We start from the raw sequence: 21,480 nt of genomic DNA, 5'->3' as shown, positions 1-21,480 counted from the left end.
TTGAAGCATTGGAGGAAAAAAACCACATGGACAATTTCTGTTTTCTTGGACTTATTTAAATACTACTGATTCACTGTTCATATTACAATCAAGGGCTCACAACTCCCTCTCTCTCCCCCACAAGACAGTCTTTCTCTCCTTCCCTTCTCTGCATCTGCTCCCCTGTAAGAGATGTGCCATGCCCTTTGTATCGTTCAGCTGAGAACTGTGGAGGAAAATCATGATCCTAGGTGGGAACAGGCTTCTTTCCTTTTGAAATAGCATAAACACTGAGATGCTAATGCAGCTAGCATGTTCCCCCCATTGAATTCAACACAGCTCCAATCTGCATGTGGAAAGGAGAATTTATCTGGGGTGGCTCAAGGGGAACAGTGTTCACACCTAAGTGAGGAGTTTCCTTCTTTTCTAAACTGGCTTCGGTGTACCAGAGAATCAGCTGGCTGTGAGCACGACTAGGAATGAGGGCTCTGCTTGCACCCCACGGATTTCAGGTTCATTGCCACCACCTACTTGGCAAAATTGGCGAGGTTCTGGATGACTTTAGCAATGAGGGTGAGCGTGCGGGAGGTCTGGTCGTCAGGGTACTCCTGCATGAGGTTGAAGAGGCTGGGGGACATGATGGCAGGGCACAGGAAGCGGAGGAAGAGAGAGGCACTGATCAGGCGTTCACTGATGTCCTGCTTGCCCCTGTTCAGGCACTGCTGCTTCCAGGATGCAAAGACCTCCTTCAGCTCACGAGGGAACACGCTGAAAGACAAGAAACCAGGAAATAAAATCAGGCTGGCAATGAGATGCAAGAAGTTGAACTGGTGATCAGTCACCTGCAATAATTATCTGTGAGGAAACATCATCAGCTCTTTTTTCCACCTCCCCTTTTTCTCTCTCTAGGCTAGGTAATGTCATTAGGCATCTATTCATAGATCCCCATTTAATCTGGTGATACTTAAGTAGTCTTTAAAGCATCCCTTGTTCATATGAGTTAAGTGAAGCCATTTCCAGACATGCTGATTTGCAAGCTAAGAACTACTTAGCCATTGCTACCCTGGAGCAGACAGGGTGGTGGAGTATTGAAAACAAACTGAACTCATCTCCATAACTGACAGTTTTACCTCGCTTGTTAAGCTCTCAATACTGTGCATGTGCTTCATTCTGAAGCAGAAAGGCCCCTCTTCTTTCACTGCTCCTCAGAAACAGAGATTAAAAGAAATCTCTCTGCTGACGCTTCCTCCCCATGATTTCCTGTTCAATTCCACACACCTGAAGCCGCTAAAAGCTTTCTGTACACATCAAAACTTGCACCTTTTTATGCCAAGTTCAAGCTGGGCTGCTTCTCATTTTATTCCCTCCTTATCCAGTTACACTCAGTACGTGTTCCCTTGGCAGAGGATTTGGGCAGAAGCTCCTGTGGGTATGGTGTGTGGGCTGGGACCCTTCAACCTGGGCACAAATTCCACCTGCAATGTGGTGGCACACGTAGGAAGGTGGAGGGGAGGAAAAGAAGGGAGGCTGGGAAGATGGATGGGTCTGTGCTCTTTCCCTGAACCACTGCTGTTCTCTCACTGTCAGGGGAGGAACAGGCACCCTCTGAGCAAACAGGGAGAAGGGGAGGGAAGATGCCTTACCAGTAGGAATTGATAATCTTGCAGAAGACCAGCTCACAGCACATTTTCAGGTTGCACTGATGATCTGCTAATTCACTCTGAGAACACCTGCTGGGATCCGCTTCACAGTTTTCATCTGACTCATACACAGCCTTGATAAACTCCCCTGGAAAAAAAGGAAGAGGATGAGAAACAGGGGTAGATACAGGAAAAGCCTACTTGACACACCTTTAAATCCTGATTATGTCTTCCCCTGGCAACTGCCTGTCCTGCTGCCAGTGTCTGCAGTACAGCCTCCAGACACCAGATGTTGGGGACATGACTCCTCCCAGCCTTGTCCAAGCAGGGCACGACCAGTGCTCTGATGCTTCAGCCTCCTGTGCCCTCACTGTCCCCAAGCACAGGTGCAAAAACAGGATGGCTTTGCTTAGCAACCCTGCAGACACTTCACTTATGGCCTAAAGAGGAGGATCTGACTTTGTATTCAAAACTGTGTTATCAACCATAAAATCATCCACAGTCTCAGAAATGAAGCTCTGTGTTATTTGTCTTCATAATTTCCCCAGGAAACGCACTTGACAATGATATTTATTTATATTATTTCTAAATATGCAATTTTTTCTAATTTTAAAAAGTGTCACCTTGCTCTTGAATAAGAGTAATACCTGAGTTCTAGCTAGATGCTGCTAATTTTCACAGCCTCTTATATCAGCACCTTACAGCATTTTTATAGCCTGCATCTTTCAAGCTCCCTGGCATTTCTGTCACCCTCCCCTTATGGCATCACAACAGAAGCTGCACACATACAAACCAGATGAAGTTGCCTTTGTCTGACATAATGGAATGAACTGCTCACTAGTTTCCCTGTTCTATATGCAGGCACACCAAGTGGTTTTCAAACTGTTGGTGTTCACTAGGAAAAACTCTTTATTCATTGATTCAATGATTCCACGTCTTTTATCTCCTCCGATGATCTCGCTGGCTCCAAGCAAACACCAAGGCTTGTTTGTGCAAAAAGGGTTTGCTTTCAGCCTTTGTTTTCCTTAAACACCTCCCACCCCTCCCCAAATCTCAACTCAGCAGTCTTGTTGCAAGCAAAGCAGGCAGCACTTTTTTTTTTTTTTTGTGATGGGATCCAAAAAATTTCAGGCTAAAGGCACCTAGATAACCTCTTTGCAAAACTCCTGGCATCACTTTTGTTGAGCCAATTCTGTTTTAACTGTTGTTTACTGGATAGTATTTTTCTTCCTTAAACACATTTGATACTTACTCATAGTGGCCCACAAGACCCTGCCTTAATCATATATAATATGTCCTTACAGACGTGTTACAAGTCTAACACCAAGTGTGGTGTCATTAATCCTTTCACAGAACATGGCAGCTGAGCAAAATGACATTTAGAACTTGATAAAGAATTAGATGGGGATATTGTCATGAGCAGTGTTGCCCCGAGATACAGACAGGCTGGACGACCTTAGGGGGATGTTTCCATCTCCCCTGTCTATGATTTACCATCTTATCACTCAGCGCTAAATGATGTATTAGAAGTCATTAATGTTAAAATATTTTTATGCAATTACTGCACATTAAGGAGCTTGCAGTCAGATATAATGGAGTGGTCCCACAGCTGATGGCTCAGCCTGCTGGGAAGCACAGCACAAAGTACCACGCTGCTCGTTTCCCCGTACCAGGCAAGAGCCTACGACTGCCACTTATGCTCAGTGGTTCCACCCAGGAGAGTAAGAGCACCAGAGCAGGCTCATTACGCTTCAGAAATGGCCAAACTGGATATAATCACAGACCTGACTATGCTGACCCTTGGAGCACTAATTTAGCCAGCTATCTCCTTGATGCCTTGCCAGCGTCTGGGATTGCTGAGGACAAGCGAGACTGCTGGGAAAGCAAGCTGCTTGGCTTTTTTTTTTATCTTGTTTTTTTTTTAAAGGATGTGGTGTGGGACTTGGCTTTGGCCTGATCTTGTTTCCCTTGTATCAATTTCCAAAGCTTTCCTCATCCCAGAAACAGCAGGGGGATGGGTGGCTCCTTGTGCAATTGTGGATAATGAAGACTGTGCGGAGTTGGTAAAAGCTGACTGCAGGGTTTGTCTGGGAAAGAGTGTGCTACTGCTATATTTGTGTGGACAGGAATTCCCAAGGCAGTGCCTTATGACTAGAGCAGAACCTTTTGATGGAAGTGGGACAATAATACATTTATCAGAATCCACCCCAGCACATAACTCTGGACATTAGGACCCTGTGGGGGAAACGGAGTAGGAGATCCCAGGTTGGCCAGGCAGTTTTAATGAGGCAGTGAATAAGGAGCACTTGGGATAAACACAGGCAGGAGGCTCCCCTGACAAGATACATCTTGATCTCCTGCCCTGGGATGCTCAGCAGCCCTGCAGCCTCACTCCCTGACCTTGTTTCTGTAAGGACTGTCTTTCAAAATCCCTTTTTTAAGCCTGTTTATCAGATGGAACAATCACTATTGCCCACAAAGAAACTCCAGTGTTATACCTTTTCATCACACTAGAGAAAAGCTACCCAGAAAGATATAACGTGGTAACATAAGCTTTAAGAGGGACTCAGCTACATCAAATCAAGCCTGCCTTGCCTTAGGTGCTACTCCTGCAGATACCAAAGAGGATCCTCCTCCATTTGGAGGAAGAGCAATGAGAGCAAGACAAGAGTGTATTTTGCTGTCTGGATACCAGACTTTCTTACCCAGTGCATCCTGAAGGTACTTCTGCCCTACCAACTTGAGGTACTCCTCAATAGCTTTGGTAGCAAGTGTGTTCTCCCTGAAGATCAAGACATCGTGTTCCCCACAACGATCCACCTCAGCCATCACCAAATCCGTCAAGAAGTCCTGGAGAAAAAGGTCAGATGGCAAAGGTTACTTTAACCAGACTCAGTCGTGCCAGGCTAACTGCAGAAGCCCTGAAGGAAGGATAAACAGAGGAGCCAGAGGATTACTGAAAATAATTGCTCAGCTTGGGACAAAGGGTGCAGCTGACACATGAAATAAGGGCCAAGGAAATAGCTACGGCTCCTCCTGGGTTTATTATACTTATAAAATGATACAGATCATAAATTATAAAAGGAGAAGCAAAAATCTCTAAAAGCAAAAGTTTATAGCCAAGCTTGTGTTTCAGTTTGGCTCCTGAACAGAACCCCTCACCGGTTTGTTTATCTGTGGCTTTGTCTGCTGAAAGAAACTGTGCTATTATATTTATATTTTTATACAGATTATTCCATACAAAGTTGGACTTAAAAGTCCAGGTTGGAAGTGAGGCACAAGTTCTTACAGCTTGGTGAAATTTAAATAAGGAGAATGGCATAATAAATTAAATTCACAAAACCACAAAAGTGGTTCAGGATCTGGGGAAAAAGAAATTATCATACTTGCTGTGGATCTATATGACTTAACTTGAACTGTATTCAATTGCCCAGGCAGGAACTATCAGCAAGCCTTGATATAGAGAATAACCTCTTGAAATAAGGTCTAATTCTACAGTAATACTTATTTCCTGAAGTGATAACTTTGTGTGAGTCAAGGACATTTAGTACTCTTGGTTTTCAATCCATTATTGCTGTTTCTTTTCAACAAAATCCGAGAGAATTCTTTTCACCTGGTGCCAATTGGGAACATCCAGCTGCATCCCCATCAGCAACTGGAAATGTACCTTCTTGGGAGCTTTAGATTATGGCAGCCTGAGCCACTCAGTGCTTCCCATAAACAGAGGTTCAAATCTTCACACACCAAGAATGCAAAGTTATAACAGCTGGCACTGCAGGAATCCAGAGTCTGTTTCCCAGCAGGATTTCAACACAATCCCAGGTACCAGCTTCTCTCAGACAACGTGTTAAGGAACGAGCTCCCATCACAGAGCACCGGCCTTCCCGAGATGTATGTCAAGGGGCAGGTGATTATGCAAACAGAAAAGGACCTTTTTGGAACAGTTAAATGAGGCTGTCCCTTGGATGTTGCTTATGGCCATCCTTCCACATCTCTGTCCCTCTGACTTGTGCTTGGTTGGGCTTAACTTGCTCTAACTGGCTTCACTGCAAGGAGCTGACTTCAGCACGGTGCTGCTCACACACCCAGCCGGAGGCGGCACCCAGATAAATCAATGCCCCTTAATGCTGCTCAGAATTTCCCAGGACCTGCAGGATAACTCTCCCACAGTCCATTTGAAGGAATCAGCGTGCACCCAGAAGTCCTAGCAACATCCTTGGGGCAGGTGGGATCACCACTAACTCAGTATAGATTCTCCAAGTGGCTGTTCAAACGCCGGCCAAATCGATGCCGGCATCGATTCGCTGACTCAGCGCTGGCACCCGCTGCTCGTTGTATCACAGACTTATTGTATCACAGATTCTATTTGGAGAATTCTCCAGTTTACCAATCTCTTGCTTATTTATCTCTTAACCTATGTCCTGATTTTAGAAACGCAGGAAAGGTTCCTGAACATTCAACTGTAGGCCCTAATTTTTAGAATAACGTGAAGCTCTGAACTCCTCACGCTTACGCTTTGTAGAGAGCATCTTCTGCTGTTGCCTATGGCCATGGGCTCCCCAGTTTCCACCTGAAATCACCCATCAGTAGCCAGAGTCGCTCCAACAGGAGTCACCTGTGCTTACCTTTGCTCTCCCAGTGCTCTGAAGAATGTGCACCAAGGCACAAGCCATCTCCTCCTTGTTCTTGACGCTGATCACAGGCTCCAGCACGGAGCACAGCAGGGAGTAGTTGCTGGTAACATACTCCCCAAACTCTTTGTATTGCTCCATGGGCAAGATGGTGATGGTCTGGTAACGGGACTTGATCCGAATGGAAGGCCCCCCTGACTTCCCCTTGTTGGCTGTAGGTGTGCTCACTGGGTACCATTTCTCCACAAACTGGCGGCCGGTCACGCTGGCCGTGGGAATGTTGACCAGCCCTATGTAATTGTTCTTGTCCTTTTTCTTTTTCTTCTCCACGTCCTTGTAGATGTGAACTGTGATGCTCTGAACGTGTGGGAGAGTGTAGAACTCAAAGTGCTCCCCCCAGAAGATGTTGTCTGCTTTTGCTTTGCTGGTGGTGCGGGCAAAGAGAGTGTCATCAAGGCACAGCTCACAGAAGTATTTCTTCTTGGGGGTCAGGTCCTTGGCCTCGATGATCCAGAGGCGCAGCACGTTCTCAGCTCGACGGCAATTGTCCTGTGCAGAAGAAAGAGCTCAGTTCTGATCCCAAATCCCCAAAAGTTTTGTCTTCTAAAGCAGCAGCAAAGGACTGCCTTTTGTGTCCAAGGTAAGGACAGTGTCAGAATTCAGAATCAGACTGTCTGATCCAGAGAGAATAAGAATCTCTAGAAAAACTGGGCACTTTCTAAAACAGAGGCAAAAGGGATGTCTTTTGTATGTCAAGGGCGGGGACAAGAACATTTTTCTTCTTCAAAAGCTGTATTTGAAATACCTTAGAAAACAAACATGCAGCATAAGAGCCCCTCATAAGCTGCTGGACTGCTGTGGCACACTGCCTTGTTTACTCTTGTGAGTAACTCCCAGAGCACTGTTTGCCTGTCCCTGGAAGGCGGGATGCCAGCTATGCAGTGACTTATCCGATTCCCCTTCTCACTTCAGCTCCAATTACTTTTATTTTTGTGGGGGGTTTTTTTTGCTAGGTTTTTTTTTCCTCCCCAAACTGGGCCCCTACAGTAAAACACGACCCTTAGGAAGCTATTGCCCCATGCTCAGGGGCATGGCACCAGAAATCCAGGATCCCAGGCGGGCCCTGGGGCAGGGATCGTGCGTGTGTTTACTCGTTAAAGGTTTGACCTACTGCACTCCCTGGAATAGCACAGGGCTGCTTCGGGCACACGGATGAGCGGACGGCTCCCCAGACTAAATTAATTGAGGATGCATCTGTGGGAAGCCCTGGTACACCGGACTAAAATCCAATCATACCACCTCCATTCCCCCACTAATCTTATTTCCGCAGTTTCTGTTACCTTCATCGGCTGCGATATTCGGCGTATGTTTTCCATCCACCAGTCCCTCTCTGCCGCAGAGCAACAACTGAAGCATTTACTGCCCTTGGAGTAGGTTACCTGCAACGAGTAAATGACAGGCTGAGTTCAGGCAAGCCTGGGAGACATGCGAGAGGCTGCAAAAAGCAAGGAAGGAGATAAGCGATGCTCGAGTAACAAAGTAAATAAGAAAAAGGCAGGTAAACAGCACAGCAGCCTGAAAGGGAGAGAGGTTAAAAGGCCCACAAAATGCAGAGAGCAAAGAAACCCTCTGAATGTATATAAAACTAAACAAACATATGAGCAGCAAAGGCTCCTCTTAAAGACTTTTAAACAAAGCTTTAATCAACCAGTTAATTTATGTTTTTTTAAACACTTGTTAATTGATCCATAGCTATTAAAGCTTGCTGTTTTTCCTGTTAAGGCCCAAAGGCAGATGACTGGGTTACCAAGAGGGTAAAGACAGGCAGAATGAACAATGCATTAATATAAGGCAAAACACACTGGCAACGACAATTTCAGTAAATAAAATATTTCCAAGAGCCCACACAGGCAGCAACAGTCTAAAACAAACTGAGGGAGTTGTGCTCTGCTGCAGCCGTGACACTCACTGCCCTACACAGCTCTGCTTTCCCACAGGAGGGAACCACCTCAGTTTCTTGCACTGTTACGTGGCCTGACAAGCCTCATTTACTCTTTCCATTCATTTGTGCACACAATTACAAAGCAGTTTGAGGCTGCAGCGTCAGAGCTAAGCTGTTGCCAGTATTTTCCACCCAACTCCCCAAACCTAAGCAAGCTGCAAAGTGCTTCCAACCAGAAGAATGAGGCCGAAGCAAACAGGAACAGTTCCTGGATACATCCCGAGGGAGCAGAGCTTGATATGCTGGTTTACTGCCAGAATTTTCCAGGCTGTAAACAGATCTTTGTTCCAGAAGTTTAGACCCATCTGACTAATCCTGCAGAAGACAGAGAGCCACCCGGCCCTGCCACGGCAGGTGACGATGGCTCAGCTGCATCCAAACACACACATGACTCCGTGTGACAATCCCTGCTGGAGCTGTGAGGGGAGGGCTGTGCTCACACACACGGCCTGTTCCCGGAGCAGAGCTCGGAGCCACGGCCTGCAGCCTCTGCTGAAACAGCAAAAGGATCTTTGGATCCTGCTCCACAGTGCAAGGGACACGTCCGTGCTTACTGAGGCTTCTCCTCTGGCAGCTGGAGAATGGGCTGAGCTAATGGAAGGGGGCTCTGACTGGAAAGTCCATTTCTCAGTTGCAGTAAATTTTCTGAATTTAATTTCAGGTGAATTTGGGCGTGAACACACAGCTTATGCCCATACTATTGCAGGTTCATTGCATTGCATGTATCAACCGGACCATCTGCATGCAAACCACACACGCTCAGGTATTTACCGAATTAAAGAGATTTTTCAATTAGGAGACCTGGTAATTGAAAAAGATTCCTTTCTGTTGAGTGATTGATGCCATTAGCCTCAAGGACTTTAAAATCACGTGTTGGTTCAACAGCCCCCACCCAAAACTCAGCACGGCAGCCAATCTATTTTCCAGTTCCCAAGTCCCAGAGCAGTGATCTCTGAGGGCTCAGGGAGACCGAGAGCTGCGTGTTTGGAGCTCACCTCAAAGCAGAAGTCTCGTCCAAGGATGCTGCTGTGGAGTGGTTTGACATAAACTGCTTCTTCTGCTGCAAAATCCAGAGTCTCTATGGTGTTGGCGTGGTTCAGTAAAGACTCATGGGAACGGGACTCCTTCAGCTTGGGCAGCTCACGTGGTCTGCAGGACAAGGAGGAAAGGAAACATCACTTTTCTCACAATTACCAAAAGAGCTGGCAAGAACCCAGACAAAGCTGCAGCTTGTTGGTGCTTATTCAGAACAACTTCTGCAATTAGTCTGCAAACCTTATGAAAATAACATTAGGCCAGTAACCCCAGACTCCCAAAGGAATATCCAGCTACACATGCCTTGGAAGTCCATTCCCACTGACCTAGAAATTGTAGCTGCCGAGCTGTCAGTGAAAGAAAAACAGCAAAACAAAAAGTTCAGAATTTAACTGCTGAAATTTAAAGAAAACCCATAGATAGCTTTGGACATATTACTGAAAATATTTGTTACTAGTTAGTGTAGTGGAAAAATATTGTGCATTAGCAGCAAAAAGCACATGGACCTCTAAATCCGTAACCAGTGCAGAATGAGAGCAGATGACCCCCCACAATACACTTGATTTTTAACAAACAAAGCCTTTACACTAAAGTAAAAAAATGCAAATTCCTTCCCGCTTCTTAATTTTAAAGTCAGTCACCTACATTCCTCAGGCTTCTTCCAGTTTGAACAATTTCCCATTTTCTGGATACATCCATTCTCTTTTAACTTCTCCTCATTAACGCACATGGCTTCTCCTTTTCAGTCCACTGTCCTGTAAACCCCTGAGCTCCACTAGAGCTGGCATCCCCCAAATTCACAGCCCCTTTTTATCAAGGCAGCCTTCTCTTTGTCCCCACCAATTCTTGATTACTTCTCAAAGACATATCCCTCCTTCCACCATGCCACAGCTTTTGGCAATCAACAGCAGCATTAGAAAACATGTTCTAACACTTTCTGTTCTCTTCCAGTTTGATTTAATGCAACATTTGTGCATAGTAGGGAGCTCTGCTGTCACACAGTACTACAAAACGTGCCCATTTATAGGTGACGTGGTTCCATCTCTGCTCCTTCTGACTCCAAACTGACACCTGGACTAGAAGCTCCTGCAGTAAAGTTATATAATGCTTGAGGCACAACTTGCATCTCAAGGAAAATGCCATGTACAGACATATCTTATTTTTCCCCGAGAAAAATTCCTGGCTGGAATCCAGTCAAAGCCTTCACAGCTGACCAACAAGTAGGAAGAGCATAGAGTCCCAGTTTAGCAGAAAAAGAGCTGTTTGCCTGGCAGGTCTAGATTTTGTAAAGATATTGAAGTCCCTATGTTCAGTGATCCCTGAGAGTATGTCCATAATGTAGCTGCCCATCCAGCAAGTGTGACTGAGCACAAGGAACAGATGTGAAAGGAAAGAGGCATCAGTTCTATACACATCATACAGAGAAAGGTGGTGCTCCTGTGTCCATCCTCAGAGTATTTCCTCTTTTTTCCCCCTAATTTTGAAAAGTATTTTTTGTATCCTGCCTTTAAAAATCTTTTACAAAAAAAAACCAAACTCACATTCTGCTTCCTTCACAAAATCAAAATTCTCCTACCTGTGAGCAACTCTATAGGGAAACAAAGAGGAAAAAAATTCCAAGCATTTGTAAAAGGCTTCTTAACAAAACCTTGGCTACCACAAAGGGTACATGCAGTGCAGCAAGCAGAGCTCACCTGACTGCTCTTTTGTCCAGAATGAAACGCTGAAGGTATTTGAGCAGATTCACACGCGATAAGATTTATTACACAGTAAGGGAGAACTCTGTTCCCTTTTAATATATTGAATGACCTAAGTGCAGCCAGCAAAACCCTTTGATGGGAGGAATATTCCAAAGACACTGATTTCAGATGCAAAGCAGCAGCTTTGGTACGAGGCTGTGCTTTGTTCTAACAGGTTCCAGCAGCAGCTGAACCAACGCAAACCGAAAACCTCAGCCATGTATAATTGAGCACTCGCTGCAGCTAAGGTAGGGCAAGTCTAAAATAAACACACCACAATACACCACTATAACGCCATCTCTGCAAAATCCTCTCTAATTTCTCCTCTCAGGAAAGCACTGCTGAGGTCACTTGGCTTCTGTCCCTGCCCCAAACTCTCAGCGATTCCAGTCCTTACGAAGCGCTTGGGTGCTGAGAGCCTGCAGTCAGCTCCTGGCTGAGGAAGGAAAGCATGGAGTGGTTGCACAGAGGGGGAAGAGGAGGGAGAGATAAACAATTACCAAAGAAAGGAGAAAGAAAAAGAGATTTTGCAAAACTCAGTTCAGTGGAGGCTGCACTTGGAGCAAGACAAGGCAAGCAGACCTACATGAAACAATTGCACAGCCACTTAGCGGTGCATCCCCAAATCACTGCGGTGCCACATGCCACGGGCCCTTCCCTGCTAACTTCCTTCTCTGGGCTACATCTCAGACAAGAAATCCTGCCGGGGGAGGAAGAAAGGCACAAGACAAATCCAAGAGGAGCTCTTCCTCAAGCCTCAGGTTACGGATTTCAGAGGAACATCCTGCCAGGCAGATAGGCTGGGGCCAGGAGAGCAGCCAGTGAAGAAAGCTCTCTCCTCGGCGGCTGCGCTCCCACCAGCCCTGCATGGAGAGGCTCCCAGGAGAGGCTCCCAGGTCCATGTTGCCATGACACAGCCTCCCCTAAGGAGATTAGGGGGGGCTGGCAGCCTGGAGAGGCAGCAGGCAAGGGGAGGCCGCTCTGCAGACGTGGCACAGGTGACCTTTCCAGAGAGGGAAGTTCCCTCCTCCTCGTCCTTTCCTATGAATTTGATGAGATCCAGTCATTAAAGCCAGAGGGGGAGAGAGTGAGTCATCTGCCAAGAAAGCCTCCAAACAGCCTCTGGGGACAGGGTAGGGGCAAGGGCAGGTACACACAGTGACTGCACTCTGTGTCTCCACATCCCATCCTGCAAGTTACACCTTGTAGTAGCATCTCTTCTGCTCCATCGCTCCTCTGACTAGTCAGCTGGGAGCAGCTGGGTTTGTTGCAGAGCAGCTGGAGCACTGGTAGTTTTGTTGACTCAGGGTCCCTGTTCAAACGATCCCTTGAAGTTACTGTATTTAAAACAGCTCAATAAACTGATTAAGTGGCTTGGAATTGGCACTGTATCTTCCACAAACATCAGAGGCAACAGTCGTAAAGCTGTTGGTTAGATGCAACCACATGCATTTACAAACACAAGTACATGCATTTGTAAGCACCATGGTATAGATTTCATCTATTGATAGATCTGCAAAGCAGATCATTGACTTGTGCCTAAATCAGCAGCATCCCAATCGATTTAGGCAATAATTATACAGAAGTAATAGTTCTCTGCAGCTTTAAAGCCTCATCTGATATGCTGAAGCAGTAACAAGGAAAGAAAATTGCTTGCTGGCTTCCCTTTGGCATAGATACCACGAATTTATTTCCCAATGTCCAGCAAAGGGGCTGGATTAACAGGGTCCTTCCTGTATTAGGTAGGAAGCTACTGGTAAAATGAGTATTGCTCAGTCTCTGTCAGGAGAGAGGTAATCCCAGGGAAGCAGATTACTGTAAACAGGAAGATCACACATGCAAAAGGTGGGGGAAGGGTTGTTTGTACAAATCTGTTTCTGTTAAACAGCTCCATTAACAACACAAATCCTGTTTTAAATTACATTTAACCTCCCGTGGTCAACTTTTTATCCTGCTGCTTTTTTTATCTACAACAGAGGTCATAAAGGAACTACATGGGTGTTCAGAGCAAACAGTTACCAAAGCACCAAATAATTCTTACACAGGTATTCTCCATAATTTCTTTCTAATAGGAAAAACAGGTGGACGAGGAGCACGTCAGGGAACATTTCAAACTTTTCACCTCTTTTCACATGTTTTGGGGTACTGGTCTTCAGAGCTGCATAATTTCCTTCTAAATCAGAGCCCAGACAATGCCCCAAACCACTGACCTGTGACTGATACTGGAAAAAGAGTTCTCCAACCATCCCATCTTGCTGGCCCAGCCCCTAGCTGACCCTCTCTCCTTGCACACCATAATTCAGTAATTTTCCATGACAGGAAGATCTCAGTTGTAAGCTAGGAACTAGGAACCTCTGGCTTTCAGTGGCCACTCATGGCACACAGCAGCCTATTAGCCAACTTCTATTATATTCCACTGTCTATAAGGCACGTAGGATAAAGGGTTAAAATACTAATTGCTCTGGTTATGAAGCTCTCCTGCTTGTTTTGACCTATTTAAAAGCCAACCTACAAGGCACAAAAGACTTCCAATTACTGAGCTTACCAGGGAGAGCACTACATTGCTTGGAAAACAAGCCTGTGGACATCAATAACCCAAAAGATAAAAAAAAAAATAACCATTTAAAAATGATCTTTCTTTTACCAAACTGGTGTGAAAGGAAGGAACTCAGCCCAAGCACCCAACTACAGCCAAGCCTCCACCCGGCCTTGCAGGACGCTGTACGTCCGCACGCTCCAAGCAATTCCAGCACAATCCCCCTGTGTTCAGAGAGACCTTCCCCGAGATCAGAAAGGCAAATTCAATACTTAGCCACTCTGCCAAGTCACAGGAGAGAGAGCCCGGGCTGTGATGCAGTGGGCTTTCCGCTGCCTTTCCCAGCTCCCAGCCCTGCCGAGCGGGACCGCACCTTCCTCAGCATCACCTGCGAGACACCTTTGCTCTGCCAGGGCTGCAGCATCAGGTTTCCCTGTCCAAGCGTTCATTTTGTAGGCACCACACCCTGCTTCATTTTCCAACTGCCAATTAGCTGAACATCCTATTACCTGGTCAACAATTCTACAAGTCTAACCAGTTTCATTATTAATTTTTTTTTTTTTCCCAAAAATCAGAAACTTAGGGTAACTTATTTAGCTGCAAGTTCTACTCAGGTGAGATTAGGCTTTTTCTGAGCCTATTGTTTCAGTCTTCCACTGGGATTTCTGTTTTCTGCCAAGGTCCTACCCAAAGCCTCATTGTTTGAATCCTGGATTTGCAAAGCCCTTCCCTGCCTGTCCACTGTCCCTGTGGATCACAGCTTGTCTAACAGAAATTCACGCTGAATTTCACAGCAGGAGAGTTCTCCCCACTCCCCTGTCAGCTGGTCTCTGCTATTAACGTTTCCAATTGGTTTGTTGTGATGGACCAGAGATGCTCAATTGATTCACTTTCATTTCACTGCTAAACTATAGGTGAATGCTACGTGGAGGAGCTCAGGCTTTGCACAAAAGCATCAGCCATAAAGAAATATGTTTTTATTAAGGGGTCAAGGTACACCAGCACCAAGGGGAAGGTTTGTGACAGACACTGGGATCTTGTTCGGTTTTCACTGAAAACCAAACAACTGTGTGAGGATTGAAAAAAGCTTGGTTGAAAGAACTATGTCCACCAAATCAGGAGAGAGGCGTCTCTCCGGAAACAAACCACTCCTCCCCTTTCCCCATCCTCCAGCGTGCTGATAGCAACAGATATAGTGAATGAATGCAAGCTCAGAGTGACTCAAGCCCTATTAATGCATTGTGTAACACAGATTTCTATCCTGACATGTAAATCAGGGTGAAAATCCCCCACCCTTTTTCAAAAACCAGCATTAAATTAGCACGAACCCGAAAAACCCGGCAAGTTTTGCCTCTGTTACTGACACTATCTGTGCTGTTTTCTCACTGCAAAGACACAGGGAGGGAGGAGCGAGAACTCACCGAAAGTAGAAGAAGCTGCTGCTTGAGGAGTGGTAGCGTTTCACCATGAACCCCAGAGCCATGGTTGCCTGCTGCCCTGCAACCTGCCGGGGCCCATTCCGAGCCAGCGCACGGCGGACCCTGCGCTCCACACGGACCCTGCGCCACGACTATCCCGTAATGCCATGAAATGACTTTCAGCAAAGCAGGAGGATTCCCACGTGGCACTAAATCCCAACAGGGCAAAACCCCTCCCAGCTGTCTGCAGGGCTTTACTGCAGTCACCGAGACCATATGCAGCCAGTCCCAACCATCTTTGCTCCCTCGCAGTAAACAAAACTGTTGGTCCTCTTGGAAATGCTCTCAAATTCCTGCCCACAAACTGAAAATATTAATTTGGTCTCTCCTTTCAAATGTAATTTTCATTAAGTCTTTTCTCGTGCCTTTTTTACATGTTTTATATATTAATGATACTCATTAATACGTAACAAACTCATTAATATGTCACAAATTAATAATGACAAACATTAAAGACGAACATGTGAGCTGCAAAGCTCAAAGGATGCAGTAGGAAACAGGCTGGAAAAGCTGTGGAAGATGCTGCGGTGACACAGTGCCAGGTCACCTCACGGAGAGAGCTCTTGGCAACCTGGTGAGTTGCTGAGCTGGCCACACACCTGAAGAGCCTCATCCACACCTGCCGTGGGTCACAACCCAGCAGAGCCTGAGCTTTTCCATATTAGTGCCTTGTAAAGACAAGATACACGTTTTCAAGTACAACAGACCACCCAGCAAACAACCTGAACCCGAGTAACAGAAGGGATGTGAATTCCAGATCGAGAGGCTGTGGATTTCTACAGGACACCTGGATGCCAATCTACGTTTCTGGAGCTCTCACCACTCCCCCATCCACTAACCCAGACACACTGAAATAGAGTTAAAAGCCAGAAAACAGAGGTTGGCCAGTTGCTTTCTGCTGAAACAGAAAATCTGATTATGAAAAATCAGCAACTCGTCTCCATCAATGTTCCCTACAGCACTCCTGGCTCCTTCCTATTTTGAATCAACTCTGAACAGACAGCATCCATCTTCTGTTCCCATTCAGCATGGCATGCAGTGTTACAGTATCCCAAATCTTGAGGTACACCAGGATAAATAATCTTCCTTACTCCAGAATTTTAGATATATTTATTTACAAACATCTCCACTTTCTTAGCAGGACCCAAAGACCTCAAAAGCATGAGAAAGCAATATGACAGTACCCTCTATTTCCTTCTAAGCCTTGCAGAGTTTTAATTTATAAAGCTGTATAATACTTTCTTTGAAGGTAGGGTTCTTGTATTTGTCAGAACAGGAAAAGAGAAATACTATCAGTTGACCTGGCCCTAAAAACCTGTGTAACACCATGACATCACCTAGAACCACCTGCTTAAAATGGGAAAGGGCTGACTCACCAGGGTAGGACAGGAAAGTTTTTGCTGCAACAGATCAGAACTCATACAGAACACAGGGAGAACAGAAGGTGAGAGAGTGGCAACTCCTCCTCACGAATTTAGAGTCAGCTGCTATGTTCAATAATGCCACCATGTGACAAAGCACCTGGATTTTATGCTTTGCAGGCCATCAGAGAAAATCCACGTTTCATTCAAGTCTATTTGATAATTTGTGCCAACACCTGCAGGGAGTAGAAGGGGACAGGGAGTAGATCTATTTTTAAAGAGACTTTGCTGTGTATAACATCATGCCTTAAACCAAAGTTGTAGGAATTAATTACAGCTGCATTTGTTGGCTTTCCCAGAATGACAGCACTTCCTTGACAGTGCAGAAGCAAGTATCCAGTATAAGTACCAACTTCAGGAAGGACAACCAGATTATTTATGGCATATTTATTACAAAAATTCAAGCAAAGCTGGTTACAAGCAATGGTAAAAATAACAGGTACATGTTGCAACACCCAGAAAATAAAGATTTATAAGAAAACTTGACTCAAAGTAGACTGGGTGGACATTACCATGACTACAGGAGCAAGGCCATCCACATGGACAGTCACAGCTGGGAAGCAGCAGGGTTTGCTGTAACTCCTGATGTTAACAGACCTCCAACAACCCCAGCCTTGCTATCTCCCTGATTTTATGGTGCTGCCTTTCAGATGGAGAAGACAGCACCATTGATTGAAGCAGCACAATAATGAATACAACTCTGCTAAAGGAGAAGGGAAAAGGCACTAAACAATGTAAAAATCACAGAAGCCTGGCGTGGCCTCAAGTACGGGGCAACCTGTTTTTCACTCAGACTAGTTCTCCTGCTGGGCTACTCTGGAATGTAACACAGAGTAATGGTTAATAAAAACAACCAAGAAACTTTACAAATAGTTAGGAAACACCATGTGTAAGAGCTTTTGCTTGCCTCATATACAATCCATTCCCAGTCTGAATCGCCAGCCAAAAACAAAACAAGGATATACCAAACGAAGCATTAAAAGGGTCAGAAATTACTGAGTCTTCCAGTTTTCTGAAAAACAGACCGTCTGTTCATCGTAGTAACACTGCAATAATTAAAATACCAGCACTGCAGTCATTAGCAAGGATCCTTGGTGTGCCTGAACTGCACTGTGCATCTCGGGGCTCTGCCAGCGCTGGTGGAACCGACCTGCTCACACAACACAATTCCTCATCTCAGCCACAGCACTATCTGCAGGCAAGCACTGCCTGCAGCAAGGTAAATTTCTGTAAAGCTGATCAATCCCATGGCTTTGTATCCTGGAATTGGAAGTCTGCAGCTTATTTGAGACGGATGCAGCAAAAGGTATTGGAGTCCATCTGCTTAACCCGAACTTACTGACAGCTGTTCAGAGCAGTAAAGTTTGCAGTCCTGTATCAGCAGTGCATTGTACACTAAACTTGTAACTTGTATCAGTCCACAAACCACCCATCTGCCAGCTGCACAATAAATCCCTTCCTTGCTCTCCTCCTGGGAGTGCTCACACGTGCTGTGTGAGGCACTGAACCTTACCTGTCCTCGGAATTGTTGGGAGATGGGAGACGGAAACTTATGTTCCTGTCCAACTTGGACTGGCTCTTTGTCCTCTTGATGGATCCTTTCAGGCGTTTACTGAAGAAGCCCTAAAATGAGAAGTTGCAGAAGTGAGGCAGGGAAATAAATCAATCACTGCACTGCCTCCGAGTCCAAAGGCAGCGGCGATTCCCGGTGATGCCCATTACAGAACAGACTGCTCTGGGATTCCTCTGAGCAGCAAGAAAGGCAGAGCAGGATTGTCAGTGACAGTTCCAGGATGTGAGAGCTTCCAATTGCGATAATTAGCACTGCTCACATTACGAGGGCACTTCAATGAATTCCGGCTATTATACAAGAGAAACCCCACGATTATAACTCAATAAGGAGTATTCTTCATTATATTTGTTCCTACTTCCCCTTTACATGCCATGTTTTAAATTCCTGGTGAGCTTAAGAGTACAGATGTCTTTTACTAGAGCTTCTACTGTGCCCGCAATTGCACTTAGGTTTTCCTTTTTAATTTAGACATAGCATGTTAAATCTTACAGTAATTTGAAGTTTCAATAGTCTCACTTGCCAGAATTGAAAATTTCAAGATTTCACACACCAGTGACTTCAGATATCAATGATGATATTGGTATCAAGGAAAGCTCAATTCAGAAATCTACTTAGGATCTAAAAATAAACTAAATCTTCAAGAAATCTGTCTTCAAAATACAGCTGTTCACTGAACAATTGCAGCCCAAAGCCATGTCAGTTGGAGGGAGCCTCTGGGGATCATCTCCTGCTCGTTGGGGGTGTACTGCCAACACTAGGTCAGACTAACTCTGACTTGGTCTAGCTAAGTCTGGAAAACCTCTGGAGATGAAGGGAACAAAGGAAGGGCAGTCTGCTTTCTGCATCTGAAGGCAGGGTTGCATTTTTAAGGCTGCCCTTCAACCTCTGGGGCTTGCCAGCCAGCAGGCTCCTCAGGGGTGAAAGCTGCTATCTTCTCCTGATACAGTGGGAAAGAAAAGGCCTCATATCTAAATATGGGAAAAACCCCAAGAACCCACCCCACAAATGAACACAGCATGCTGGGGGAAAAGGTACTGTCAAAAGGGATGAAGCATTTTCAGCTGTGTGTGCCACTCAAACTCTGCCCATGATCTTGCACTTTCCTTAGTCCTGGTATTGCAAAAGTGCCTTTGAAAAACCCCTGTAATCAATAGATGCTTTTGGGCTTCTCTTGGGGCCACTGCTGGAATTCAAGTAGAGGATGCACAGTGCTTTCAAAGGCACTTTCATATATTCTGACCTCTCAGCATAAAAGGTAACAAACCCAGCCACAGGGATTCAGACCTGGTGGACCCTGGCTTCAGTCCAGCACCTCTCAAATTGCAAACATGAAATAATATGTTTTTCTCCCCTTAAGGGCAAATAAGACAAAGCTGACACAATTCAGCAGGGGTCCAAAAGTATTTATATCAAATCATTCCAAATCCCGCTCAGAGAAGGACGGTGAATATTCATTTTTGTGTGCATGTACAATTTTAAATTGGCACGGCTTTAACATTGCTGAAACATGTTCTGGGTTTAATTGAACATAATCTACTCCCCAATGGAACAAACATGCTGTCTGGTGTTGAACAGGGCTATCCAGAGCTGATAGTAAAAAAAAAAATAAAATAGGGTACGAACATATTTAAAGATAAAAGTTATTCAAACAAAGGGTGTTCTTACTGGTCATCCTTCAAAGGCTTGAAAACATTTGCAATATTTGCTCTGTGCACCTCGCTGGCAGCTCATGCAGGGCCAGTGCTTACAGATGGACAACCTGGGAGCAGCATGAAAAATTCACGTGTGCCAGAACTGAGCAGAGTTTTTCTGACTTCCATTTGCCAAAGGAAATGCTTTTAAATACTGAATGCAGATATAAAAAAGGATGCAGTGATGAAAAATAAACTCCTATCTGCAACAATACCAACTAACTGGAAGTTTTATTTCCTCATGCTACTGTAGAGAAGAAATCCCTGCCAAGGGTTATAATGCAGCTTGTATCATTAAAAAGAAAAAACCACCATTATTGCTTTTCTTATTGTCTAGGTATTTCGTTTAAATACTTATTCCAACACAAAACAGACTCCTGTGTGGTTCTTATACCTAAATGGAATGAAGTCTCTCAGCTTTAAGAATCATCATGGAATTTCTTTAAAAACAGTGGGAATTTTACTGCTTAAGCAAACACTCTCAGACAAAAATATGTAATTTTATTACTCAAACTGCCAGAAATGATGAGACGATGTTCTCAGTAAAAAAAGTACAAAATATTTGGTTGGGTAAATCAACTAGGATGCAATTTGAAGAGATCAGTACCATGTAAACACAGTGTTTCAAGAGGAGACCAGTGAGAGAATAACTGTACAAGAACTGTGCCTTAATCCCCCGAGAGACAGATTTGAGGGTCACGCGTAGTGGGACGAAGTTCCATACAAATTCCCCTCAGAACCACAGGAGGTTTAGGGGAAAAGGGATGGAAAAAGAGAGATGGGGAGAGCAAGCAGTGGAACACAAGCACACACAATCTGTGGAACAGGCTCAGGGCAGGTTCGTCATCTCGCCCAAAAGCATCAAGCACTGGGGTGAGAAATCCCAATGATACAACATCTAAAAATAATTCAATCCCACTGAGAATTGTATTTGGAAGTTAAGCAACTTGACTGTCAGTCTGCCAAGAATCTCCACAGGAGATGGGATAATCCACCAGGCTGTTGGAACTTCCCTCCATAGCTGCACGGGGAAAGCACAGAAACTCTGACCCCCAAGTATTTGCAACCCAGGGGAGGTGGCTGCTGAGGGCAGCTTTGGCTTTAGGAAATGCTCACTCCAAAGATGCCTGACAAACAATTGTCTGTTTGTCCTTAACCTCAGAGCAGCACATGAACTGTCCAACAAATTCAGACACAGCCCCAGCAGGAGCTACTCAACTCCTTGGCTGCTGCTCCCCACAGACACGACGATTCCTCACTCTGGGGAGAACAGCCCATGAAAAATAAATAATGATTGTCTTGGTTGTTTTGAAAGGGAAAGGTTAATTCAGCCATGAACAAATAAAACTGTATGGAACCATAACACAAATTATCCATCGATACAGTGCAGTGGCATTAGTGGAGGTTTCAAAGCACTAAAACCAGGGTAAAATGGGTGATAAAAAGGTTCAGCTCAGATTGAGTGCTGTTACCTATGTTGGCTTTTTCTGAGGACAAACACATTGCCTTTGGGAGCCCTGCAACGCATCCTGAACATCTTTAATTCTCGATGAGGAGCACCAATGCATTATTAATAACACCAGGTGGGTAACTTCATTTACAGAGCGATGAGACTTATTCTCTCTGAGGGGAAGGGCTGGATGGGTACAAAGACAACCCTCAAGTGACTATAGATGACAGCAGAACTGCCTCCCGGCTGCTCTGTGTGGTGAGGACATGAAGCATTTTATTTCTCAAGTTGCTCACAAGCAGCTA

General features: G+C 45.1%; 1 protein-coding gene across 9 annotated transcripts in view; it reads right to left on the bottom strand.

The window, feature by feature from the left end:
* Nucleotides 1-21,480, bottom strand: part of RASAL2 (RAS protein activator like 2) — a 189,552-nt gene that overhangs the window by 19,607 nt on the left and 148,465 nt on the right. For all 9 annotated transcript variants that reach the window (XM_027658398.1, XM_027658397.1, XM_027658393.1 and 6 more), the window contains 7 exons: nt 17,975-18,084; nt 9,248-9,401; nt 7,591-7,689; nt 6,245-6,799; nt 4,325-4,469; nt 1,623-1,767; nt 511-747 (listed from right to left, as the gene is read on the bottom strand). In XM_027658398.1, coding sequence (XP_027514199.1) covers nt 511-747; nt 1,623-1,767; nt 4,325-4,469; nt 6,245-6,799; nt 7,591-7,689; nt 9,248-9,401; nt 17,975-18,084 — 1,445 coding nt within the window. The remainder of the gene's footprint in view (nt 1-510; nt 748-1,622; nt 1,768-4,324; nt 4,470-6,244; nt 6,800-7,590; nt 7,690-9,247; nt 9,402-17,974; nt 18,085-21,480) is intronic.

Source organism: Corapipo altera, unplaced genomic scaffold (assembly GCF_003945725.1).
Source record: "Corapipo altera isolate COAL_440 unplaced genomic scaffold, ASM394572v1 79, whole genome shotgun sequence".
NCBI classification, from domain to species: Eukaryota; Metazoa; Chordata; class Aves; order Passeriformes; family Pipridae; genus Corapipo; species Corapipo altera.
The sequence above is the reverse complement of the archived record's forward strand: the minus strand, read 5'-3'. Positions and strand labels throughout refer to the sequence as shown.